This window comes from Corvus kubaryi, unplaced genomic scaffold, assembly GCF_017639235.1.
Source record: "Corvus kubaryi isolate FWS band 111438036 unplaced genomic scaffold, C.kubaryi_AGA036_p1.0 37284, whole genome shotgun sequence".
NCBI lineage: Eukaryota > Metazoa > Chordata > Aves > Passeriformes > Corvidae > Corvus > Corvus kubaryi.
Window position 1 is genome coordinate 10,043,690 of NW_024581088.1, and position 27,570 is coordinate 10,071,259.

The window sequence follows — 27,570 nt, forward strand, 5'->3', positions numbered from 1 at the left end:
CTCTCCACACTCCAACCATGAGGCACAGCTACTCCCTCACCTGGGCGACACCAGGGACCCTGTCACTGCTGCACAACTCCACCAGGTTGCTGTTCAAGTGCCAGCGCGTCCCAGGCTCCGTATGGGATGCAGGATTACTTAATCCCTGCGGTTCTTCCGAGAAGGAAGGCGCCTGCACACCCAAGTGTCCCCAGTCTAACACGGAAGTTCTCAAACACAACCGAGAAAGGCTTCAAAAGCTGCCAACTGACTTGGCAACGAGCCGGAGCGATGAGGACACGGGCCCAGCCCTTGGGGTGCTGACAAACAGGTCCCTTTCCAGTGCCTCAGCCTGAGCATCCCAAAGCCACTGGTGGCCCTGCAGGCCCTCGGCCGCAGCTGCTCGGGGCGGTGGCTCTGTGTGCCCCGGCCGTGCAGGGACAGCAGGACAGGACCGAACACACAGGACAGCCCCAGATTTACACATTTACCTCTGGTTAAAAAAAACCACCACCACAGCCCTGACACGAGGTTTTCCAGCAGCAGAGGCCACACGCTGGACCATGGTTGACTCAGAAGGACCCAGACAGAACCAGGACCCAGCTCTGGCACTGCCAAAGTTGGCCATGGGTGACACAGCACAAAATCAGCTCCAGCTCAACGCGCTGAGTACAGGCTGCCCTATATAAAGCACATCGTCCCCCCTCCATCAGCTGCACTTGTGACCAGTGGCCTTTTTAATATATTTTTCTTCCTTTATTTTTTTTTTTCCTTTCCACTTTTTACTCAACTGGCCCCCGTGTTTACAGCTCGCTGCAGCACAAATCCTTATTTCATGTCACCCACTAGCCCAAGTTGTCCCCACTCACTGTTTCTCCTAGACAAGTTAATAAGATGGAAGGCTCCCCGGAGGCCTCGAGCCAGCGAACATTATCACTTGGAAGCAAGGCAGAAATACTGACACATCGGAAATGACTTCAAGCCTATTAATTACCCTTTCTTCTCTGGCAGATCTTTGAGAGAGAGCTTGACAAATTGAAAGGAAAGAAAGCGCATCCTCCCTGTCCCAGGAGCCCCTACCCATGCCAACAACAGCAAAACACAGACATCCCCCCCAAAAATTATTTGTTTTGTTATCAATTAAATCATCAAAAATTAGCTGAGACAGAGGCTGCCTGTCAGTGACAGATCTCCCCTTTCTCTTTGTATTCCTATTTCCAGAGGCAAGATGCAAGTCACAGAACATGGAGCATTGGCACAGCCCTCCCACCCATCAGGGGACATGGAAAATGCTACTGCCCTGGGAAAGTTTGGAGCTTCCCGTTGCTGAATGCCAGTGATCTCCATTCATATGATCCAACCCCTGCTCCTGATGCACTGTAAAACCCCCATGAATACCTCTCAGCCCCTCCCTCAAAATGTATTTTCAAATCTTTGCTGGCATAAGTGATCCTAATTATTATAAGCACTAGATATTAAATGCATTCCTCCATGCAATGTGGCTTCAACTGTGGGCTTTCAGCAAAGTCTATTGTATAAATAAATGACTGGATTTCTTATTCAAAAGCTTCAGATGTGACAGTATTAATTCTGATGCAAAGTAGCCACGCAAGTCAAGATAAAGTCACTACCTGCCACTACGGCTTTATTTTTGAGGTGATTTTCATAATTTCTGGTTTAAAAAAGAAAAAAAAAAACAGCTTCCAAAATAACTGGAACAAAAATCTTCAGGCCATTACCTAGAAAACTATCATTAAATCATTTGTTCAGTTTTTATTAGTATCATTGTAATTAAAGGGAATCATATTTCAAAAACATCTCTTCAACAGCACTTATCAAACCCCATCCCTGCAGCCTATCAATTAGGATTACAATAACCTCGCTCCCTTGTTGCCTTTGCCATTAGCATTTTGATTGAATGGCTGTTGAGAAGTGACTGGTACCAGAAGATTGTGTTCACAAAGTAACGTTTCTTTATTCGCTTCCATTGAAGCTTGTCTAGTTGTCTCCAGTTCCTACTCAAAAGAGACAAGACAGTTCCAAAAGCAGTAATTTTGATGCAGGATTATTTTTTTTTTTCTTCTCAGCGAGGTGAGATAGGTTGGGTTAGGCTGGACACAAATGCTATTCAATCACCTGACAACAGATTTGGGGGCTGCTCTTGGCTCTGACCTCGACACGCTCCAACCCTCGAACTCCCGGAGAGGTGTCAGGGCAGGAATGGCCCCAGCTACGTCCCCAACACCTGGGGAACACCCACAGGCCTCTGCAAACGCCCTTTTGAGAGATTCAATAAATAATAATAATAATTTATAATGCATGAACTACTTGGGGAAGTTTTTGGCTATGTTTATTGCTAGTAGTACTGAATGTAAAAGGCAACAATTTGTCAGCCAACCATGGGCACTTTGGGAATCTAAGGCAGAGAGCGGAGTTCTCCAGCCATAATAACGGCACTAACGAAGGATGGAGCAGCACCGAATGTCATCAGGAGGGGATGGATGCATTCCACCACTGCCATGAATTATAACAACCAGAGTTCATTAAATCTACCACATTAAAATAAAAATGACCTGCCATGTCAGACAGGTCTATTTACTGATATTCCCACTGCTGATGCCTCCCCTGATAAATCACATTCCGCAGCACAACCAGCAGCTATCCAAAAACATTTCAATTACTTGGATGTGTTGGTAACTCCAGCAGTGCTGGGTTACCCTACCAAAACATCACAATCCCAAAGTTCAGTGGGACAGCTTCGAGGAAAAAATAAAGTGACCCCTATGGGCTCCCTCTGCTCCCCGTGCGGCTGCGGGGACAGTCACTGGGTTAATATGGAATTCAGAAGGGAAGGACGAAAGGGGAATGTTCAGAGACCTCTGGCATGGCTGGAACGGGGCTGGCACTGACCCCTGGCAGCACCTCCACCCCTGCGAAGGTGTGGTGCTCCCCAGGCCACAGCGTTCCCAATGCCAACACAGCACCCGGCTGTGAGGGCAGGGGTCAGTCCTGCTGTGCTTCCTCCCTCTCCTCAGCCTCCTCCATCCCAACCCAGCTCCTGCACTCCTCGGGAAGGCTCTCCAGAGCCTCTCTCCTCCAGCAGCTCCGTCTCTGCTGGCAGGCAGCCAGGAGTGTGTAATGGTGCCAGGTAGCAATTTCATTTTTAAAATGCTCTTATCAAAGATTTAAGGTGAAAGATAAGAAGAGCACACTACATCATCATAAAGGAAACATTGTATAAGGCATAGTATTTTACAAATCAAAACAGTTATCAAAATGAAAAGGTATGAATATAAAAACAAATGGAGCCTGTGCTGTGGAGAGGAGGGGAGGGAGCTCTGGTTTCGGGGAATTGATCAAATTTCAGGTTTTCTTGACAAGTCTCAAAGCCTGCGAAGAACGGGAGCAGCGACACTTCCACTGTCATTTTAAAACAGAAATAAAATGTCAGGTACATTTACAGAGAGCATATACACACACACTTATTTATATGACTTTTCATATAAATAGATCTATAAATATAGATACATATTTTTCATACCATTACCCACGGCTGTTGGGTGCTTTTATCAAAGTCATCTGACCTGGAAAGCATCTGTTGTTAATACCACTGTTTTATTATTTATCAAATCCATTTCTTCATAGAATGACTAATTTCATACCCACAGCTGCTCCCATCTTCCCTCTGCAGCTGCTCGTTCCCCGGGCAGCCAGGCAGGTTTGCAGCCCATCTCCAGCTCCCACCACCTTCCTGCTGCTCCCAACCCCTCCTGAACCACAGGGGCAGGTATGGAACTGGCTCTGTGCTCCTGCCCTGTCAGGATGGAGCAGAACGAAGCCAAAGGGCCAGGAGAAAACCTGTGGGATACCACCAGGAGTGGGAGAATGGGAAACAAATCCCACCCTTCTGTAATCTGATTTTTTTTTTCCTGCAATTGCACCCAGGCAGCACAAAAGCAAATATTTTTACCTTTTTATTAGTTTGGGTTTAGGGCAAAGAGGAACAGAGCTGCTAGAACAGGACCAGAAATGGCAAAAGCCAACCCCCTGCCAAGACTTGAAGTGATTTTAGCTCATCCAAACTCCCTGTGAGCTGACGGGGGAATATCTGTTGCCACAACGAAGGAAATTCTCCTGCCAGACTTCTCCCTAGGGATCCTGCCCTAATTTCCAGTGCTCTGTGGAACACATGTGTTCACATGTGACTCCTGCAGTGGGTAAGGAGGAAGATCTCCATCACCAGGGCATTGCTGTGACTGAAGTCAACCTCTCAACTCCCACCTGACTTATACTGGGGCTGGCAACAGCCCCAGCGAGAGTAAATAGGGAGAAATGGCTTTGTGGTCAAAGTGTGAGCCACGAACCCAGCCTAGATCCATGCTCAGCATTTTCATTCCCACATCTGACCTGGGATTCACTGGGACGACGCAGGGCTCCATTCCCTACACAGCTGGAAAGGGGTTTGGAATCACTCACGGGAGGGCTGAGGAGGATTAACGGTACTGGATCTCTTCACTCCTGATTTCCTCCCACAGCAGAGAATTCAGGAAGCTCTTGGCACTGGGAAGGTGTTTTAAAATGGGGAGCAATCACTGAGTTACTACTCTAGCTGAAGGTAGTTTTCTGGTCCAGAAAACACTCAATAAATTAAAAAGATAAAACCCACAACCCAAATGTGCCGACCTGCAGTTTTCTGAAAGAAGCCGTTTTTCAACTTATTCTATCGGATCCAGTGAAAAAAGCACCAGATGTTTTTACTTCAGCTTATATATACAAAAACCACACAGCATAAGCAAAATCACTCCATGCCAGGACATATTAATCAAACTAATTAAAGAAACCTTCAATTTCCACCCCCCTGACAAGCCCTCCTTTGGCAACAGAGTCACTTGCAGCTTCTGCCTTGCAGAAACAACCCTGGGAGCAATTGCTGCTCCCCCAGGAGGGACACACACTTGAGCACATGTTCAGGTATCTGTACACCTGTGCACCTACAGCTCAGATGAGCATCCCCCCCCGAACTCCCAACACTTTAAATGTCCAGAAACAGAACCCCGGCCAGGGATGTGAGGACAGGGGAGAACAAGTGGCGGAGCCTGCTCGGATGGAGGCTCAGGGGCAAAAGCTTCGTTACCAGCGTTATCTGTGTAACCTCTGTTTCTGCTGAATCTCAAGATTTAGGGGATAGAGGATGTGTTATCTGTTTGAAAAAATCACCAGGAGGTTTTTACATATGGCAATGACCTTGTGCAATTAAAGGCACGAGGGGCCCAGGCGCAACGATGGAGGCGACTCACTCCAGGGCGACAAACCAGCCCCTTCTCTGCAACATCCTCCTCACCTTCACTGCGAGGGCTCCAAAAGATTCATTATCAAACTCAACCAAGAGAAAGCACAGGTCTGTGAAAAACAAAAGCTCCCCCTGTGCACGATGGAGAGGACTTGCCCAGTCTGCTCCCTGTGATCCACTGGGAGAAGGAATCAACACACCAGGGAGCGAGTGAGGCAGCGTCTCTCCCCATTTTCATATCACATTTTTGGGCACGTTGCGAGGAGCTGCCTGTTTTCTCAAGGTCACCATGCTGATTTTAATTCTGCCTGTTGTATGCAGACTGCCCGTCTATGGAAATGCTGCATTTTGTTCTCCTCCCGTTTCTGGCCTTTCCTCAATTAACATTTCCAAACAGTCCCACAAGGCTCAGAGTGCTCCCTGCTAATCACTTGGCTCCTGCATTCAGGAAGCAAAAGGGGTTGGGTTCCATCAGCTGGGTAGATTCATAAGCAAGAACTTATTTGTGGCTTTTAGGGTTTCTTTCTGCTCAGAGATCATCAGGATTTGTGCTAATTTCTCTGTCACTCAAGCTGGCTGCTCGGCAGTGACACTGAGAAGGCAAACTGAGCTCGTATTAAATGACCTCACTCTCAAGGCAGCCTCAGCCGGGCACACGATGTGGTGTCTCTGACACAAGCTCACCCCCTGCAAGCGTGACAGAACCATGATCATCATTTAGAAAACTTCTGAAATATTTGCACAATGCTCACTTTATGTTTCCTCAAGAACCTTGCAGAGACCAGGTGGCTCTGCTGATTTCCTCTGCCCTCTCCAGTACAACTGTGGTTTAGCTGCATTGATATTGATGCACTTCAGGACTAAGTGAATGAAGATTTTTCTCTTCAAGACAAAGACCATGAACAATAGTTCCATGGGAAGGAAATGCCTCATTCCTGCCCGTGGTCCTGCCCTGGACACCACAGACACCTACAAGAGCAGCACTGCCCTCTCCCATCTCTGTGCCTCTACTTTCCCACCTGCGGCATCAGGATATCAGCCTCGGATCTGCAAAACCATCCTTTACTGCACCCCAGAAAACTCAACTGATATTTGAAAAGCTGTTTAAGATCCTGTGCACAGGTGCCACAGAAGATGCTGCATTTCCCCAGACAGTTGTGCACTCTGGCTCTGAGGCTCCTTCCTGAGCTGTTCCATCCTGGGGAGGGTGAGCGCTGGGGTCTGAGCCCTTCAGCCACCATCTCCTCAACCTGCACAAGGGCTGATTGAAAGGATGCTGGATAAATCCAGGTCAGAAAGGTCAGGCTGCACAGGGCTCTCCTTCTGGGCACAGAGAATTAAGTGATTTCTTCACCTGTGATGGCCATGAAGACACGATACAAATGAGTTTACAACCTGACTGTTCTTTACAACGTGCTTTTAAGTTGGTATTTAACGTAAAGTCTCTGATACTGGAGGTTCCAAATGAATTGTTGGGCTGAGTTTGCAGCCTTTACTGGAGGCTGGAGGGATTTTTTTTCCTAATCAGGATTACTATTGCAGTTTGTTTGTTAAACAAGAAAATAAAAACACCAGCCCCTTTCTCGAGTGCTGCTGCAAGTGGAGCCTCTCCCCTTCTTCAGAGAAAGCATCCACAGGCATCTCTTCCTTGGGTGCACCCCAGCCAGGGCAGCTGCTCGCTCCGTCTCGTCCTCTGGATGGAATTTTCATTATGGGTATAAAATTAAGCAATAAGGTCTGACAGACAGTCCAGAGCCGGGCAATTATTCCAAGCCTCAGGTGGCATTATCCAGCGTGAGGCCAGGGGCAGGATGACTGTAACCACCTGAGACATTCCATAATCGCCTGGAAAAGCGTGGCCAGGAGCCTGATTTGCTATTCCAAACTGGAGCCTGCTGGGATGCGGGGCTCACACTGGCCTGTGTTTATTTTTACACTTCACATCAGGTGCACCAGCCAGGAAATTAAAAGACAAGGGAGATGGATCCAAGAATTGGCAGCTTTTCCTTTTTGTTTTGTGTTTATTAACACCAAAGCAGGGAGCAGGACAGAGCAGGACAGAGCTGGGCGAGCCACGGGCATGGCACTGCCCCAAAACAGCTGTCACCCTGCCCCTGGGGGACACTCACAGTCCCCATCACCTGATGAGAGCCTAAGGGCAACAAACTGGTGCCAAATAGGAAACTTGGGAAGTGGCCCCCAGCCCTGACAGCAGAGCAGCTCTCCTCATGCTGCTGCCATCCCAGCTCCTACCCTGGATCCCCCAGCCTGGAGAACTGGTGACACGGAGCAGAGATGTCAGGGCTGCTCTGCAGCGCTGCAGCCGTTAATGTGTTTAAGAAATGAATATTTATAAGGGGGGATGTAATATTAAAAACATACACATATAAAATATTAACATGGCACATGTCACTGCTGCAATCTAAACAGACAGGTGTGACTGATGGTGTTCACTGATAGGTGTGTAAATGGTAAATAACATTAACTAATGAATCTTCACAGCCCTCACGTGAAGTTTAGAAGCAAATATTTGCTTAAAAATTGCTCCAAACCCTCTGTGTGCAGCTACTGCTCCCCGATCCTCCGGAGAAGATGAACACTCCTCAGCTCTGTCACCAAGGGTTAAATCTCTCCGTTGCCAGCCCCAGGTCCCTGGGATGGATTTCACGGGGAGGGACGGTGTGGAGCCAGAGCTTCCCGCAAAACAACCGCACTCTCTGGAGTCCCATTTATGAAGTGATACAGCTGACAGGGGAATAAAAGCCCATCTCATCTCGGAAAGCAATAACAATAACACTGCCTCCATTTATAGCTTATGTCACACTTTTCATCCAAAGCCCTTAAAGCACTTTATGTTTTAAAAAAAACATCATCACCGTGTCTATGGATGCTTTTCCCCAAATCTGTGGGTCAAACCTGCTGGAGCAGCTCTCGCTCAGCCCCAGCCTCCTAAAAAGCACAATCCGTGAGCTGAGGGAAGGCTCCCTCCAACCAGTTCTAAGGATACTCGGTGCTATAGCCAGGCTGCTGCCAAGAAAAGCTACTCTCAAAATGACCAAATTAGGCAATTATTTCTATATATTTTAACTACTCTTTACTCAAAACTGCCTGGGGACGTATTTTTAAATGCACATGACCTTGCCTGACTTGAGGGAGATGGCGATAAACAAATAATTGCAGTGACTTAATTATATTTATATCTCATCTATAAAAATATCAATTATAACCTCAGAGATCAGCTCCAGAACCGAGGTCCAGCCAGACAGAACACAAAAGGCTATTTTTTCTCCTCAGAAAAGCCTCCTCCTTCACCAAGGCACAGCTGATATCTCTCTAACAGCACCACTCCTGTCTCTCCCAATAAACACAACCATTACACCAACTGCTTCCACCTGGACAATTACTTTCATGCACTGGAATCTGCTGGATGGACATGACCCTCACCTTCCTCCTTGAGAGCGGAGCCCGTGGGAAGGATGGGAGAGCCCCTGTGCTCTGGGGTGTGGTTTTAGTGCCATGGGGGGCACCAACCTCTCAGTCTGAGTTCTGTGGGTTCAGATCAACCCCCAGCCTTGGGCACAGCAGTGTCCACGATGCCATGCGTGGGTGCCAGCGGTCCCCTGGTGTCCCGCTCAGGGCATGGTGGGCACCTCCTGCAAGGGCCTGGGAGCCAGAGGGATGCTCACCCATCACCCAGCCCCAGGCACACCCAGGTGCCCCCCAGCCCCTGCCTGGGCACCCTCCTTGCAGCATGGGAAGCAGGGAGAACTCTGCATCAGCTGCAGAAACCCAAGTGACCGCAGAGCTCTGCCGCCATCAGCGTCTGTCTCTGGATATGGTTTAACCCCTAACACGTAGGATGTTGTCTGCACCCCACAGACAGCCTGCCTTGCTTTAATTTTGTTTAGTTTTAAGATTAAAGGAGTCCAAATCACAGGCTGTCACTTCCCTCCTCTCTCTGCTGCCATCCTTAACTGTGCAAGAGGGTTAATTGATATGAAAATAACTCTGGGGGCTGGACGGCTTTGAAAAACATATAGTATTACACTCAATACCCGCAATTACAGCTTGGGGGATTCAGTCACTCAACATCTTAGGCTTTTTGCGAGTCCAAGATGTGGGGCTGCTGGGATGCAGGTCCTGGACAGCTTCTGGGGTGGCTGAAGGCTGCAGGCACCCATGGAACAAGCACAGGCTGGGCAGGGATTACCCAGGGCTGGGACCAAGAGCGTCCCACTGAGATACAGAACCACTGTACCCCCTTCTCCCGGCTTATCTCTACCTCATGCTGGGATCAACTCAGGACAGGCCGCTCTTGCACCCCTCAACTGATCTAACTGTCCCTTCCCTCCTCTTCCTCCACAAGCAGCCTGCTGGTCTGGTGCTTTTTCTCAGCTTTGCTGGAAACAACAAACCCTCCCTGGCTGCGGGATCAGGATCGCCCGGCGCAGCAGAGCCCAAGGGCACGGCCCCCACCCCAGCACACTGAAATGCTTCCTGGAGCTCCTCTCCATAATGAAGTTAGAAGGACATCATCATCCTGCCAGGCTCCCTTCACCCCCAAAGATCAATAACTAATGCTGGACTCTAGATTTTATCTGCACTTTGCAAGGGTAACAAAATAACACCACCCTCTTTTTTTTTCTTTCTTTCCAATTACTGAATCCTTTCAAGATTGACCCAGTAATTTTCAGCTCTATGAAATTTTAGGCAGTGAAGAAAGTGACAGAAGTGATCTGCCAGAATGTTGGGAGAACTTATGTGTGTGGTTTTTAGAGGAGTGCAGAAATACAGTAGTACAGAAATAGAGGATCACCAATGCTTTCTTTCCAAAAAGAAAGGGCACCTAAACAAGCTGACCCAGGGATATTTATCAAGTGCTGGTTCTCTGTGTGCCCACTGTCACAGCCAGGAGAACCCTTGGAAGGAGACATCCCAGTGATTATTGGGATTGTCTTGCCTACAATACTCCAAAATTAACCACTCCAATTAAACTCTCAGATTTTGCAGCCTGCCTTTAATACAGCTAAATAGATCAGCATGAAATATAAGAGCTGAGTCTTATTTTCCTTAGAGAACACCCAGGAATAGCTGGACATTAACATACTCCAGCAGAGGCACAGCATGACTGGCCTGATGGCATTTTTAAGGTTATAGAATCATAGAATCGCTGAGGTTGGAAAAGACCTCCAAGATCAAGCCCACCACAGAGGCAAAGTGCTCCATGCCAGGCACGAAGTTTTATTTTGGGTGGGGTTTTCAATCCAGGGTGAGCAGTTTTGAAAATCCCTCTTCCTCTGCCTGGTTCAGTCTCTGCATTTCCACCAAGCAGAGCTGGTGCAGGTGAGTTACACACTCCCCAAATACACACACAGGAGCAACACACACGTGCCAGAATTATGTCAACAAACCCTCTCGATTTGCTTGCAAGGAAATTTATCTCGCCTTCTAGCAGTAGGGAGTGAATTTTAATCCTTTTCCCTTTCCGTGCCCACAATGATTATTCCAGGCATAGACTAACGACAGCAAACCACAGCGGATATTTTATCTGCCATTCCTCTTTCCCGTGGCTAATTTGAAGATACAGATTGCAACCCACAAGTGGTTTTAAGAATTGCCATTAACACTGTTGCTGCACACTACCGCATTTTAAACATGCTTCCAACACAATCAGAGTGTCACAATTTGTAAAATCTGGGGTGATTTTATCGGCGGTCGAGGCGGCAGAATTCACTTCATCACCACAGCCCTGAGCCAGTTCATTAGGCTGATTAGCGTAGCTACCTGTACAGAGCAGGAAAAAATGCCACAAAAGGCTGGATAAATTCAAGCGTGAAGATGAAGAGGACTCTTACTCTGCCTTTTACACTTGATTTTTCCTTCCACCTGTACTTTGCAGGGGTAAGGACCCAGAGCTCAGTCCTCTCTCTCCTTTGGCAGCTGTGCAGCCCCTCGGCACCGTCCGGGCTTCCCCAGTCGCAGGATTTTTGGCTAATCCCAGCAAACAGGCAGCATTGTCCTTCAACAGGGTAAGCCTGTTCCCTGGGATACAGCCTCCCAAACAGAGCGCACTCTCCTGGGTGCCAGAGAACTCCCTTCTTTGCCAGGAGAGGGACTCCAGCCCACCCTGTCCCCAGCGTGACAGACCTGGGTGCAGAGCCTGACTCTGTGGAGCACAGGGGAGGTTGTGGGGTAACATCACATTGGCATTTGGAGCCTGCTTTGGTCCTTTGGGGCTCATTACCCAGGTTCAAACCTGCAGGCTCCCTGGCACACTGCTGCAGGCTCCCCAAAGAGCACAGAAGCGCTGAAGCAGGGCTGCTAGAGCAGAGCTCAGCACTAGCAGAGCACAGACACCACTTGCTGTGCCCTCCCACCTCGGGAAGTGCTTACAGCAGCACAGAGCCACTGGCGGGGGACAGAGCAGGGGTCACCTTGAGGAACACCAGACAAGCATCCTGCAGAAAGCACAGGAAGGGCTCACACACCACTGCTCTGCTTTAATGTCCCTGCACAGCCTCCTGCCCACCCCGGCAGCAGAGCCTGGGCAGAGCAGGCACAAGGTGGCTCACTGCAGGCACAGCCAGGTGGGAACCCAGCTCCAGGATTTTGGACATTTCAGCAAATTGAGACTACTTCCACCTGTCTCAGAGGCCAAACCTGCTGAGTACATGCCTTGCTGGGACCAGACCCCTCAGCTCTCCTTGCTCCTAGACCACAGAGCCATGGGGCCCTTGTGCCCAGCACCAAAGCTCCACATCAGGCAGTTTTTAAACGCAACAAACAACGTGCCGACATCCTGAATGGAGAAGAGTATTTATGGCCCGTTTAAGGGTGACTGCGTGGAGAAGGGTGGAAAATTCCCTGGACATAAAAGAAAGTTGTCAGGGGTTGAACTTTTCAACCTAAGTAAGAGCTTTAAACAGGTCCCTGTTACAAATGGATAGGCACTGGCTGTTCACACACCCTCTGTGGCTCGGAAAAGCTGATCTTCCTGAGCAATTCTTGTGCTCACTGCTGAACTTTCCAGGGTACTATGATCCCTGACTTTGGAGAGGAATCAGTGCCTGGGAGGGAGCTGCTGGAGGGGGAGGGAGGGAATGCTGTCCCGGAGGCTTGCCTGACTCACCCAGCCATCTGCTCACACTGAGTTTCTTGTTACAGCAAACATCAGAGCAGTGAGGGTTCAGAGCACGCTGGGGTCAGCTCTGCTGACCCTGTGTGGAGATGAAGGTGAGGGGAGGCGGCTGTCCCCCTCTCCCCTTCCCAGGGCTCCCATCCTGGATGGGCACAAGCTCCTTCCCACCCCCTGGCAGCCTCCCCAGACCACTTAGAGCAGCTGCCACCTCCGTGCCTGAAACAACAACCAGATCAACCCCGGGGCCGGAGCCAGCGGCAGCCCCGGCGCTGAGCCCGCGTCGTCGCACGGGGGCAGGAGCCACGCGCTGCCTCCCAGCACCACGGCAGAGAATCCATCTCCAGTGGAGGGCAGGGAACTGGGCCTTGGGGCCTGTCCCCAGGGCAGCTCCTGTTGGCTGCTCCCAGCAGAACGCAGTGCTGCCAGAGCTCGGGAATGCAGCGGGAATGGGAACAGCTCTCCGAAAGGCACAGCAGCATCGTTTATTTCCACTGAAAAGAATCGCCGTGACAGAGAAAATAATCCTCAGCTCCTCTTCACAGAGCTGTACAAGGAATGATGAAACCTCGTCTCTCTCGAGAAATATGTGCAGAGAAATTCCTCTTCTGGAGATCCTGCTTGTTTAGAGCTACCACCACCGGAGGACGAGCAGCCCTCACTCAGTTTCACAGCTCCAGCACACTTGAAATCCCAGTGGATGGCTTTAGCACCTTCATTTCCTGGTGTTTCAGCTTAACTGGCCTTATGCCCAGCTTAACTAATGCCAGCCACCTCGGTACAAACCCGCTGCTTCCCGGCAGCCTCAGCACATCCAGCTCCACGGGATTTACCCTCTCCAGGGAGCCTGACAATGGTCCTCCCAAAGTAAGGTCATTAGACTGACCAGGAAAGTCACTTCTAACAAGAAAATCCGGTGCATGAGGCATGCCATGCCAAGCAGCCCCTCCCTGTGCTACCTGCAGGACAGAGGGATTTAGCACCATGGATTTGGCCACCAGCTCATCACACTGAATGCGGTTTTGGCTCCCCCATGCAGAAGCTGCCACAACACTGCAAGGTCAGAGCTCCCAACCCCTCTTACCTCTATGCCTGTTGGTCGTCTTGTCAAACATTAGCATGGCATCCTCTACCTGCAAGACAAAGAGGGGAGAGCTGTGCTTTAACATACGCTGGCAACTCGAACTCAGCACACACACCAGGGAGGGGGAACACAGCAGGAGCAGCCTGGATGGAGCAGAACTCCTTGGTTTTGGCCAGAGGCAGCTCCTCATTTTGGAAACCTGTTGCTTTCCCCCTCCCGGCCCTGGCTGACATCTGATCCTGAAGCGGAAAAGTGACCACTGAAAGTGCTGGCCCTAAACAGCCAAATATTTCAGCAGCTCTTCCATTTCACATCAGTCCCTGGCCGTGCCTCATCTCCCTTTTGCAGGGAGACAAGAAAGGGCCAAGGGAGGAACTGTGGATGCAAATCAAGCCCATGACTTCTCCAAATTAGAGACACTGTCTTGGCTGAGAATTAGGTTAAAAGAGGTATGAGCAGGGTAAAATCTGGTCAGCCAAGAAAGGTATTCAGAGGTTTTCAAAAGGGCCTTTGAAAAGCTGGAGGAGAGGGAAGAGGGAGGAGGGAGGAAGTTTAATTCGCATCAGGCTCGGCATTTCCACTTCAGAAGAGAGATGACTGATGAAATGTATTGAAGTGCAACCAAATTGCTTTCAACTTTCATTAGGATTTGCATGATTTATTCCACCTCCATTTAATCTGTGCAGCCACACCTAAAATTTTGCACTTATTGCACATGGATATTGTGCTGGGGTTGATTTCCCAGCATTATCACACCTTGAGCTGGTGCTCTGAGGCTGCAGGAGCGGGGGCAGGTGGGTCCCGTGTGCCACCAGACACGTCCTGGGCAAGCTCTGAGATGAAATTACAGACTTGTAAATCCCTGTTGTAAACTCAGGGATGATGAAAACCTGTAACAGTGAATTGCAGAAGGTGTTGCAGGAAGGAAGAAGAACTTTAAAGAAAAGGTTTTATCCTCTAAAGGACTCTGCTGCTTGGCTGGGGGTGTGGCTTTGGGACTTTTGTTTGAGGTTTTTGGATTTTTTTTCCACCGGTAATTTTTCTGTACTTCCTTGTGCTTGCATTCTGGCTTTCTATGAATCATTTGTTTTAGCTGAGTGATTACAATGCAGTTACACGCTCTCCTCATGTCACAGTGTGCCACCGAAGGTCTCCCTGTCCCCCCAAATGTCCTCTTAGGCAGCAGACAGACATCCAGCCTATGTCTGTGAAAAATTACATCTCAACCTTGGCTGGGTAGAAGGAGTTTGGGAAGGTAGTGAAAACACAGCTTGAACCTCCTGAGTTTCTGAGGGACTGAAATATGTTCCAGGAGACAGCAAAAAAAACCAGTGCAGCAAAACTTTATGTGATGCCTAAAATTCATCTGAAAACCTGTTTCTCCCCTAAGTTGTTTGTAACTTTTTTAGTCAAAATGGTTTGCAGAAAGTGCTAGCAATGGCCTGAGAAAGTGCAGAACTACAGGTCTCCTGATACCCATCTTGGCTGAGACCTAAAGATGCTGATGCACTGAAAAACCCAAACTGCATTAAGCACAGAGCCGTTTTTCCTGCTGTCTCTGTCTTCCCTCCAAGGGGGAAAACTCACCAGGATGAGCAATACCAGGAGGCAGATAAGGACCAGGCTGCCCTTCACCCTGCTTATCTCTGCTCCAGGGTTATGTTTGCTCAGCTATCTTTATTTTTCATTCTCACAGGTCTTGGCCTCACTAGAACCAAAAATTACACGTTGCACCTGCTGCCGTTTCCTGGGGCATCGCAGCTCCCGGTGCCTCCTCGGCCCCCGCACCAGCCACACTGTCTCTACTCAATCCCTGATGCAAAAGGTTTAGTATCAAACTTTTCTGCCTCCAGAGCCTGGAGAGCTCTTGGATGCCCAGGAACACAGACGCAGCAGCCCAAGGAGGTCCCCTGTCCCCTGACCCTGCATGGAAGCTCTCCAGGCTGGACCCACACCGTCCTGCCAAAATGACACCTCCTCCCGCAAGCACGTTACTGAGGACTTCAAAAAGGCTGCTGTGTTGGTTAGGGGGAGAAGACATGTCAGGTGAGGCACAACATGACTCTGCTCTCACTTCAGCATGGCCACGTCTCAGCCGCTGCTGGCAGCAGTGCCACAGCCCTGAACCTCTTGTGCAGCCGCATCCTGCTCCTCCAAGAGCTGCCAGGGCAGAGGAGGGGCTGGTCCCGGCACCAGACCAAGCACTGGAGGGGCGAGGGGCTCTGGGTGCAGCCCCTGGTCACACTGGGCTCTGCAGTTCCTGTCCCTTCTCCCACCTGTCCAACCCAACAGGTCTCCCCCCAGTCCTCTGGGCAAACACGGCTTTGTGCCATGTGTACCAGGCTGGAATGATGATCTTGGCAGAGACCTTTTTTATGCAAATAAATCCCTATTAGCAGTAACAAGCACAGGCTGCAGGGGCTAATCCAGGAGGAAGGTTTCCTGGGGCCCCGAGGAGCACAGGCACCCTGGAGCGGGCGCTTCCCCCCTCCAGCAGCACCAACTGCTGGGATCAGGGCCGGGCACCAGCTCCCTGAAAAAGGGTCAGCCCTGACAGTCCACATATGAAACCTGCACGGGGGGAGCGTCTCTGCAGCTGAGTTCAGACGTGGCCCAAGTATGCCTTGAAGAAAAAATAATCAGTGGGGTGTTCTTTGAGCCAGCTGGTGCCCTTTCAACAATGTCTAATTGGTTATCTTTTCTCTTTCCTAAGGTCAGAACATTTTATCTCCGTCTCTGCCCTTTCTGTGCTTACCCCACCCTGCGTTATTTTTTAGGGCAGCCATTGTAGCAGAAGAATAGCCTCTTTCCTCCATAGTCCGGTGACACAATGAGACTTCTTGAAACCTCCTGAATAGATAAAGTGCAGTGGCAAAAGGAAAATTCTATTAACGCTTTGCAAAATAAAACATCTAAGAGCTGGTGAGACAAGCAGGAGAAGAAAATCAATATGGAGAGGGCAGCGCGCTTAGAAAAACTTTTCACCAGTTGCAAAAAGGTGGCAAGGGTATGGGAGGGAGGGGGGAGAGAAACTTATTAATGCAGAAAACCCATCAATGGTATGGAAATCTGGCAGAACAGCAAGAACTCAAACTAGAAGAATTTGAATATACAAAGGGCTGAATAGAATGAGCAAACCACACTGCCTCACACACACAGCCCGTTTCTCACGGTTCTCTGTGAAGCAAACACAAGCGGCTTGTTCAAGTTTTCATCAAGGAGAAATAAGGGACACAGTCAAGGTAACCGGCAGTAAACCCTGTAGTAAGCAAATTGATCCCTAGTTCAGGGGAAGGGAAAAAAAAACAACCCAAAGCTGAAACTCAAGTACATTCAGGGGCTGTGACTGCCCAAGTTAACCCCCTCCTCCAGCCCCTTGCTTGCCCAGTGTTTTAAAGATAAACCTGCAAGTTTTCCAGGTCTCATCTCAAAACATGCAGCTCACACTCTGCATGCAAGAGACAAGGAAGGTTTTTCCAGGGTTAGAAGCAGGACTGGAAGACGGAACTGTCACCTGCAAAGCTTGACCATCACCCATCACACGCTGCCCTGCTGGACCCTCAGCCCCAGCGAAGCCCTGGAGGCATCAGCACCGGAGGGGGAGGCTGAGCCACATCCACCAAACTCCCAGCCTCACTCAGATGGAGCGTGGCTCAATATGGAAGCTTAGAGGAGCTGATTAATCTGGACTCATTCTGAGCATCAGGTGAGTGTTACAAAATGAACAGTCTTAGGGTAACTAAAAAAAAAGATGAAAAAGGCTTGCCAGTGAACCCCAGTTACAAATGGACACTTAAGGCCCCCAGACTCCTCTGTCCCAGCACAGCCCATCCATACAGCCAAGGCAGACCCAGTTTCTTACATAAAGCCTAACTAATGGGCTTCAGTTTATTTAACTTCTTTTTTTTCCAATCCACTTGGGGCTCTGAGAAAAGGAAGGCCTCTACCACTTCATTACTCACTGCCTGGAAGGAGGAATAGGGGAGAATAGGAGGAAAGAAAAAAAACCTGGAGGAGCCAAAAGCTTTAATAATCCTAACAGTTCCCAGGGTTATTTAAAATATGCCCAACTAGTTCACAAAAGGCTCCACGGAGATAAATGTATTTGATTTTCTTCCACTTTAATGGAGGCATACATTTAAAGCAACAAAACCAGGGTGACCTAAATAAAATGACTATTAATTGTACTCAGAAAGGCTCTGAATTTAATGCAAGTGATCTAGCCCAGCACAAGAACACACAGTATTCTCCAGTCCTTCCTCCTACTTTCCTCTTTAGGATTTTCAACTCCTCTTTTCCACGAGGCAGCAGGAGCTGATCAGACCCAGCACAGCCCACAGTCACTCACACTGGAACCAACAGGCTGAGTGCCCTGCAAAACCCAGCAGTAGCTCCCGAAGAATCTGGAGGATGTTGCTGCAGAAACTGGAGCATGGCGCTGCCACCGAAAGTGGAAGGACCAAACCAGGTTTTTTTCTGGAAAACTTTTAAGCTTCATTCTGTATCTCTCCAACTGCGCAATGCCCACATGGACACAGACCCAAGAGGTGCCCACGGACACTCCTTGTGAAGCCAACGTTGCTGTACAGGGCACCTTTGTGCACGGGAGCAACACCCGCCACCGTTCCACACCTCCGTGTTCTGGTTCTCCCATTTGAATCAAGTTTACTCGCTGAGTAAAACTTCCACAATGAAACCCCCATAACTACACTGCAGGGACACGCAGCAGCCTTTATGCCCCCTCATCCAGCCCAGGGAGGCTTTTCCTGATCCAAACCCTGAGTCTCCAACACACCCAGAGCAGGTTGAGGTGTTCCTGTGCTCCCCACTAGTGCCCCCCTGGGATGGAGGGGTTGTTTTCAGCACTCCCAAGCAGATTTGGCACTATGTTCTCCATCCCTTCACAAAGAATTAGGGCAGACAAATGGAATTACACCTGGAATGAAACACGGTGGCAATTCCAGCTGGGTCTGGGGAGGGAAGGAATTACTGAAGGACAACATTCAGCCCCACACAATTTGGTTGTGACTCTACTCCCTCCATCCCCAACTTGAGAACTTTACAGGTCTATCATCTCTTCTGTTCTCCCAAGAAAGGTGTGCTGGATACTCTGGTCTAATTCCTCAAATTATTTATCCACACTGCGCAACTCCTCTGATATTTTGTTTTCTGAAGCAGAAAAACCTCTTAGCTGCCAGTGAACTGTCAGGTGCTGTTATTTTAAATGCGCATGTGAAATCCAAGCGTCGGCAACACACTCCTGCAGATTTACAACCTCCCCCCACATAAATTAAGACAAATGTCTATTGCATGGCAGACAGTTTGAAATGGCTCCCCCACACCGGGCCTCTGGGCTTGATTACAACAGAATTAAACAAAGAAACAAATTATTCCCCCTCTTTCTGTCACACACGCTCCCCTCCTCCCAGCACGGCTCTGTCTCCTGCCCCAAGGCTCCCCCAAGCCCCCCTGACCATCACCCAGGCTCCTTCAGCACTGTGTCCCAGCATGGATGATCACACCAGACCCAACCCAGAGCATGGCTGGTCCCTCTGCCACCACCCCACCACGCTGGTCCCATCCTGGGCAATGCTCCAGGGAGCAAAGCGGGGACCTCCAGGCTGGGAGTGCTGCTCCAGTTTCCTGAGGTAACCCTGGCTCCCAGCTCCCTGGTGAGGGATTCACCTCCTCCGTGGACCAGGCACGATGTGGGTCCTGTTCCCCAGGGTGCTGGAGGCACAGGGTGAGGTCCCTGGCTGAGCCCTCCCCAGTGTGCAGAGGTGACAACTTCCCAACCGCGGGCTGACAGATTATGCACCATGATAACAATCAATACCATACTGTGCAAGCACAAATTCCAGTGCTAGCAATTTTTCCCCCCAGCAGTCAAGGCTTTAAAAAGTCTTCTTCAGCAATTATAGCTAATAAAACTACAATTTTATTCAACACACACATATCATTGTAACTAATTTTGCTCCATCAGGGCTGAAATTAAAACAGTCATTCAATCACGTTAATCTCGGGGCTTGCTCACCAGCCGTGACATGGCAAAGAGCATCCCCAACGCGTGCCAAAAAGCACTGTGGCTACTGTTGGACTTCAGAATGCTCCTGCAAAACACGAACACGTTACTCAACACTTACTCTACCAAGGGGGATGTAAGAATGACTAATGCTCTCCAGAAAAAACAGCTTTCCACAGCAGGACAAATTAAACATGACTTTGTAGACAGTTTCTCATTAATTCCTTCTCTGGCATTAATAACATGGAGTATTGATGAAAGCAAAGCTCCCATCAAGTTATTAACTATGCGAGGACTCTTGGAGTGTTCCTTTACCTGCTGTCTTGGCTGAGAGCTTCCCTTGTGCCCCACAGATTTCTAGCACATGCTAGCTAACAACACCGATAAGGAACACAGCTTCTTGCAAAAAACCCCACCAAACCAATGAACAACTCAGAAACAAAAACCAGTTCTTTCCTCAGCACCAGGGCCTGTAGCAGAGAAGGTGGTGAGAAGAGGTAGGGAAAGAAGGAAGGCCAGTGCCATAAGGTAATGACCTCTCCAGCAGCAGAATGGTTGGGAGTGGATAAACTCCCAGGGACACTTCTCCAGAAGGATACACCCACACATCCAGGGAGAGACACTGGGGTCCCTGCAAGAAAATGGGACAAACCAAACCACCCTGGGAGTCAGCTCATCATCCTTCAGGCATGGGCAGCTCCTCTGCTGAGGAGGGGTCCCTCATGTCTCAGTTACCTGCAACACCAGGTATTCCAGGGATGCCTTTCACTATGAAAATCAGGCTGAAGACAACACAGAGAGCCAGAGCTCCTCTCTCCCAGCTGCAGGGCATGCGTTTGTTGGCTGTGCTTTTAGGGAACAGAAAAGCTGCCTCGTCAGAGCAGAGCCTGGGCGGGGGTGACTCTGCAATCAAGTCCCGAAGCCAGGTTTAATTGCCCAGAACGATCCCTGCCCGCAGCACAGGCAGCTCTCCTCCCCTGGGTCTCCTTAGCTTGACGGGAAAATAGGTTCCAGTGCTGCATCTCTGAAATGGATTAAGAGAGTCAGGAGCCGGCACCGAGACCGCGGCTCGGAGAGCGCAGGAGCCGGAGGGGCATCCCTGTCCTCCTGCCCTTCTCCCAGGCCAGCAGAGCTGCAGGGAATGAGTGTCCAGCTGCAGTCCAGTGCTCTGGGATCCTGAGGGTACAAGTGGTACACTCAACCACCCTGCAGCAAGGACCTGAGACTCAACTCCTCAAGGTCACTACAAACTCACAAATCCCCAAGGATGGGGTGAACAACCTTCCAGGTGCTGATAGAGCCCTTCACTGATGGACAACTGCACCAACAAACTTCAGATTTCACCACAGAACAGCAGTGTCCTGCTGAGAACGGGCAGGGACGTGGTACTGACCAAAGGCTCACGGCCTCAGTCTCTCTAGGGACAGCAGCAGGTCCCAGAGTGCCACCACCCAGCACTTCCTACATGCCTGAAATTGCTCTAGACGGTGACACAGATGGCACATGTCATATAAGCAAATCAAGGGCTGCCACGATGACACATTTTGTACCCATCAGCATAACACACACACACTGACCTGGCCACAGACAGAGGTGCCACAGCAGCTAAAACCAGTCATTCAATCTGAAACTGGGGTTAAATCATGGAGCTCCTGCTGCCGCCCTTCCCCGGAGAGGCAAGAACAGAATCCTGTTCCAAACATCTGCTGGAGAGCATCCAGGCTCCCTTACAAACACTTAATTCACCCTGCCTCAAAACATCCTTGTGTTTTACCCATCTAACAGACAAGGAAGAGGGTGGGACTAGAAGGGAAATTGAGTTACAGGCGTTTTAGTGACCCGCACGTGGCCCCAGAGCCAAGCACCATCCTGGAACTCTGCCTTCAGTTCCCTGCTGGCATCGGGGGATCCCCCTCCCACACTGATCCTTCTCCATCTGTTTGTTGAGGCCCCCATCTCCCTACACATGTGCACATGCACATACTGTGCATTATCTTCTACAAACTTCCCCAACAACAGAACAACTTTTGGCAAGTGTTTTCTTCTGGGATCCACAACTCACTGAAGAACCCAAGCTCCATCATCCTGCTCCATGTGCCCTCCTCCCCACCTGCCCGAAGGAGCCACCACCAGATAAAAACCCGAGGCAAACCCACACAAGGGCTACTTTTTAAATGCATGCACAATATTTTAAACTGTTCTTTTGGGGCTCACACTGGAGCTGTCGGGTTTTACAGGTTTAAGCTTCTGATGCTGAAAGGCTGGAGAACTTCTGCTCTTTGGAAAGCAAAGGCTGAGAGCTCCATGCAACTGCATCACTTAACTGAAACTTAAATGGATCAAATATCACACGAGTCAACAACACCAAAGCTCAAAGGAGGTCAGCTCCTTTACTTCCTCGGGTGCTCTCAGGCCACATCTCCCCATCCAGGTAACTGCTTGGGGGGTGCCGTGGGGCAGGGCAGGACCCATCTCCCCCCCTCTGGCAGCGCAGGCAATGCCATCACTGGAACATTGCTCCTTCAGCATTCCAGCCAGCCAGGTGCGAGGCATTGGTGATTTTACTTTCACGGAACATTAGGCACCGTCAGCAGAAATAATTCTTCCTCCCTTCACAGTTCTCGTTTGCATATTAGTGCTGCAAAGTTGCAATCTGTTTTCTTTTCCAAACAATACTTTGGAGGTGCTGCCCACCAGGCCTGGACAGCACTGATTCTGGAAATGCCAAGGCTGTTTCAGCCCCAGCCAGAGGAGGGGCAGCTTCCTCTCACGATGGGCTTTAGCCACACTAAGCAGTGCCACTGCCTGGAAAGCCAAATTTAAACACGGGTCCTCCTTTCTGGCTGCAATGAGAGGGACGTTGTCATTTCATTTAATCACAGCACCAGTTCAGACTCTGCCTCTCTCCCAGGCTTTGCTGCAGCCACAGCACTCAAGCCATTCTGGGATTCCATGAATAACCTGTGGGTTTTCACTGTGCCCTGAAGCCATAGTGCACAGAAACCCAGCCCAAAGCCTTCCCTACTAGTGAGAATACTGAGAAGAACTCTATTCACAAGAAACCCAGGGTGTTTTCACAGATGCCTTTGCAGCAGAGTCCCAGGGCAGGCCAGACTCAGGGACACAGATCTGATTAAGAGACATCCTGAGCAAAGTAACAGGATCGGGTTTAAAGAGCTTCCTGCTGCCCTTTCGTAAATACCTGCTGAATAAGTGTGAAGATAAGACAAGGATTGCATTACGAGGTTTCCTGATGCATGAAGGGCTTTTTATTGCCCAGATTTGAAAAAAAAAAAAAAAAAAAAAAAAGGATGAACAATTGCCACAGCCAGCTCCAGCTAAAGGCTCAGCTGCAGAATCAAACTGCAGTTTATTAGCAAAGGAAAACTCATCTAAGTTCTCTTTGACTGTAATGAAAAAAAGTTTCATTTTATTTCCTGCTGGATCCTTTTTCCTTTTATTGCTCTTTTCATATACTGACTTGCATATTAAGGAATATTTTTCCAGGGCTGTTTGTTCTAAGCAGAACTGTCCTCCCTTGTTTTTCCACCCCGAATCAAACACACCCTATCTTTCTACATTTAGGGATTTTTTAATTTATGGAAAAACCATTAGCAAACCAGACCCTTGCTGTGACAAGTGTCGATGATGCTGCATTCAAGAAGGCATTATTTGTTGGCCTGGGGGTCCAAGCCCACCCTCCAAGCCTGGCTTTGCAGCAAGCAGAGAATGGCGGCTGGGGCAGAGGACTCTGCCTGTGCAGAACACCCCAAATCCTCCCCCCGGTGCAGGCTGCTAACAGGGTGAGTGGTCAGAGAACTATACTGACACTAAACTCATTACTCTGGTATTTATCACTTTTTAAAAACGACTTTCAGGCTGCTGGAGCCGAGTTCCCCCACACAGACACGCTGCTCGCTCCAGCAACTCACAGCGCCCACGCACAGGAAGTGATTTTCCCACTGCCACAAATTAATGATAAAAACAGGAGAAGACAAGTCCCTGGCTTTGCTTTCAGAACCTGCTTGGACAGACCAGAGCTATGAAACAGCCAGAGCTGGGGATGTGGATTTCCCTGAGCTCAGAGCCCCAGCACATCCCAGCATCACCCACACTACAGCCAGTTCAAGGGAGGAGAAATTACTGACACAAAGCATTTGCTCTGATTTCTGCTGTTCAGGGGTCTGGACTCCTCTTTACTCTTAAAATACCACAGTTAGTCTTGATGAGAGGGCAGGAGCCCAAAGCACTTGAGGAATGAGTCTTTTAAGGGCAGAAATCATCATTATGGTAACTGTGGCCACAATCGCTGCCACTGCCCGGCGGTCCCGGTTTACAGAACGGGGAGCACGGGACGTGAAATACCACTTCCATCACCCAGGACCTCGGGACACTTGCTGCAGCCTGGCCTTCCCACCTGAGCTCAATCAGGGCACTCAGACAGGAACACCAGTTTGGGCTGCTGGGATGGGATTTTAATGTACCACCCTTGATTCTATTCCCTGCAGCTCCACCCCTTCCCACTCTCTGATCAGGCTCAGGAGCAAGCCATAATAAATGCTGGGAAAGGCAATCCTTCAGGAGAGCAGGCTATTAAGGCTGAATATAATATTCAAAAGAAAGCAATTAGTGGTGCTGCTGTGCTGGGCACAGCTCCTCTCCCTACCTCCCTCCCCAGCCCTCCGAGGTGCGTGCATCCCACTCTGCCCCGGTGTCATCCTGCTTGGAGAGGGACTGAACGCCCAGAACAACGGGTACTGATGGGTAAATTGAGTTTTTACACGTGTCAACAACGCCAAATCTCATCAGCTTGACAGAGCCTCACCCAGGCATCTGAAACCAAGGTTCAGCTGCAATTTTTAATTACCCCTGGACGGCACAGGGATTACAGGGTAATCACCGAAGCCGGGATCCTGGAACCACAGCGCTCCTCTTTCAAAGCCTGCTACAGAAGGAACAAGGGTTTCTGTTGTGAGAGGGTTTTTTTGTTGCTGAAGTCAATTCAACCTCCCGCAGCTACTGACATCACCAAAGTGATTTCTGTGAGAAAGAAGTAATTTTCTTTAGTTTATAAATGAAAATTTAAAAAAGAACCCTACTCCCCCACACTTATTATCTGTGTAACAAGGGTTCAGGGCACAGGCAGAGGGAGAACTGTCCATACAAACACAAGATAGTTGAATAATGCTTTACATGTGAAAATGGCCCGAAGTTTTCCAAAGGTGCCATTTCCATCTGTGTTGAACCTGTGGTGGTCACATGCACAGGACGTGCATCTTTTCTCCTGTCTGCTCCAGACTCCCCAGCCCCCAGATTCCGCCTCCCTGCAACCCATTTCCCCAGGGAAGCTCCCACCTTTTCACTCCTTTTTCTCCCCAGGCCCTGGAGAACAATCCCGGCCTCCCTCCTCCCTCTCCACAGGCCCAACAGCTGCCTTTGAACGGCTTGTTTGAAACCTCTTGGCTTCAAACACTTTTTATTTCTTCCCCAAAAGCTATTTGAATGGATTATATCCCAGTGATGAATCTCTCCTAGAAACACGATAAGAGCCTCTTGAATCACGGCAAACAGGCTCGGTAAATCAAACAAACGGCAAAAACGGGCAAAGAGAGGATTTGGGTGTTAAAAATGAGGTGACAGGTCCACACATCAATCCCTCCTGACTGACAAGATGTCCTTCCAAGATGGGAGATAGATATTTTTTAACTTCGCTTCCCTGACTCCACATTATTTCACCAAAATAACGCCAGATACAATAATTAAGCTGCGATGTCGGTGGATTGTTCACAATGATAATTCCACCTTTGTAATTCAGTTTCAAATAAACCCCCTTTGTTCTGTCTTATTACATAGATTCTGGTATCATTCAAGTATATTAACTGTAGCCTATTACTGTCACACAAAAATGCTCCCTGAGCCATAGCAAAAGGCTCCCCAGACAAAACTTTATGTCATGTTAATCCAAGCTTTAATAACGATGAGGATATATAACTGTATTCTAATTGGGCTTTGTGTTTCTGCATACAAAAACCGGAAAATATGAAAAGTGACAGAGGGCAGCCTTCCTCCAGCCCAGCACCAGCTCCTCACTGGGACGGCTCTGCCACCCTTCCCTTCTCACTAAAAACAGGGCTAAAAGCAGCGAAGAGCAATTCCAGCCAAATCCCAGCTCATGCCAAACCCGAGCCTAAGGCACAGAGGGAAAACTGGGCTGGTGGTGCTAAGTGCTGTGCCTGCTACTGCAACAGAAATTAATACCCTCTAAAATAGCACTTAAACAGGGATAATCAGTATTATGGAAATTGTACATGTTTAATTCTTGAGTGTCTGCTGAAAACATTGCGTGATGAAGGACTGTGGGAAGTAGAGCGTTCATTTTGGAGCCAAGGCTTAAAATAGGCAAAGGGAAAAAGAAGGGGTAAAGAAAAGGAGAGAAAGAAAAATAACCTGGAAACAAGCAACGAAAAGACTCACAAATTTATAATTGGGCATTTCCAAGTGGTGGCTGCAAGCTGGGAAATGGATTTAAGAGAAAGTGGAAGGCTCTCTTGCACCCGGCAAGGTTGAAGCAAATGTTCTCTACAGTATTTTGCCTGTGCTTTTGCTAACCCAGTTTTAAGTGCACTAGAAATTAGATTTATCCCCTTCCGTAAGTAAGTGCTGATCTCACACCCAGATCCACGGCAGGCTAAAGCAGTCGGATTTTAACCTTGGCGTTCAGCTGGAGGACACCAGCCCTTTGGATTCCTCCTCATCTTGATACTCTGCTCATTTTCTACTGCAATCCCCCCCATCTCGTTCCTGTAAAATTTACTTCAGTGCAGTAAGCTCAAAGCTAACCCAGTGGCGTTACTGGGAGGTCAGAAGCAGCACGTGAGAGCAGTGAAGCTCTACGGGAACGGGAGAACAAGTCTGACGGATTTACCTTGGGAAATACCATACACCAAACACCCTAAGAAGTTACGTTCTCCCAGGCTCCTCTTTCACTCAGACCCTGAAGTTACACAGCTCACCATTTCCAAATCACAAGAGGCACTAAAACCCCCCCAGATCTTCAACATAATACAGCAAAGGATTCATTAACCTGCTGACACTGCAGCTTCCTGGTTCCATGTTTTGAGGGTGTTTCCTACAACATGTTTAAAAAACAAAAATGAACAGTCTTGTGTAAATCACAAGACTCCAGAAACTGAAGTATTCAGAAGAAAAAAAATACCACTGAACAGCCTGAAACTCTTGATAAATCATGAAATTTGGCAGGACCCATCTGACAATGTTTATTTTTTTTCCCCCAAAGTTGTACTATGCTCAACATTAGATCAAAACAGTTTTCTTTGGCAGACACAGGTTCTGCTCTGCACTCCCCTTCTCCCTAACACACCATATGGACTGTTCTTAATGAAATATATTTAGAGGGATAGTGAACCAGCTCAGCACTGGTGTAAGTGCTGCTTCTCTGCAAGTCAGGGACTAAAAAACATCATGCATTTTTGGAACTACTACTTTTGATTTGTAAGTCCTTAAAAGTGCAGTCAGTAAGCCCAGATTAAAATACCAAATAAAGCTCTAGTGATAGCAAACACATACACACACATACATATATAAAGTAAAACTGCTGCTATTTTTACAAATTGCCTTTAAGTAGCACAATATAAAGAGCACAGTGAAATGAGAAAAACTGGCTTGGACAGCTTCAATACAGAAAAGATAACGAGACAAGAATTTATTAAAAAGTGAGAGGTGTTTTCTTCTGCAGGGAGACAGAAAAGGCATTTCCAAGATTTCTAATATGCTCAGAGGATGGGTACAATGCAAATATATCCTGAGCTGGAAAAGAAAGCTGTACCATGACAGAGAGGTTATCTGGGGAGTGAACTGATGGGACATTTACTGGTGGATGGTCATGGGGAACTGGGGCCAAACCCCAGGGCAGGTCAGTGCAGCCTCCCTCTGACCCACCTGCCTCCAGAGCAAGGCACTGGGCACCCAAACACACAAGGCTAAAGAAGGGTCTTTTTTTAGAATTACCAATTCATCTGCCCAGAGCCCAGCGGCTACCT

The 27,570-nt window shown here is 48.9% G+C and overlaps 1 protein-coding gene across 20 annotated transcripts in view; it reads right to left on the reverse strand.

Annotated features, from left to right (window-relative positions):
* MSI2 (musashi RNA binding protein 2) overlaps nt 1-27,570 on the reverse strand; it is a 211,725-nt gene that overhangs the window by 70,611 nt on the left and 113,544 nt on the right. For all 20 annotated transcript variants that reach the window (XM_042026479.1, XM_042026475.1, XM_042026471.1 and 17 more), the window contains one exon: nt 13,489-13,537. In XM_042026479.1, coding sequence (XP_041882413.1) covers nt 13,489-13,537 — 49 coding nt within the window. The remainder of the gene's footprint in view (nt 1-13,488; nt 13,538-27,570) is intronic.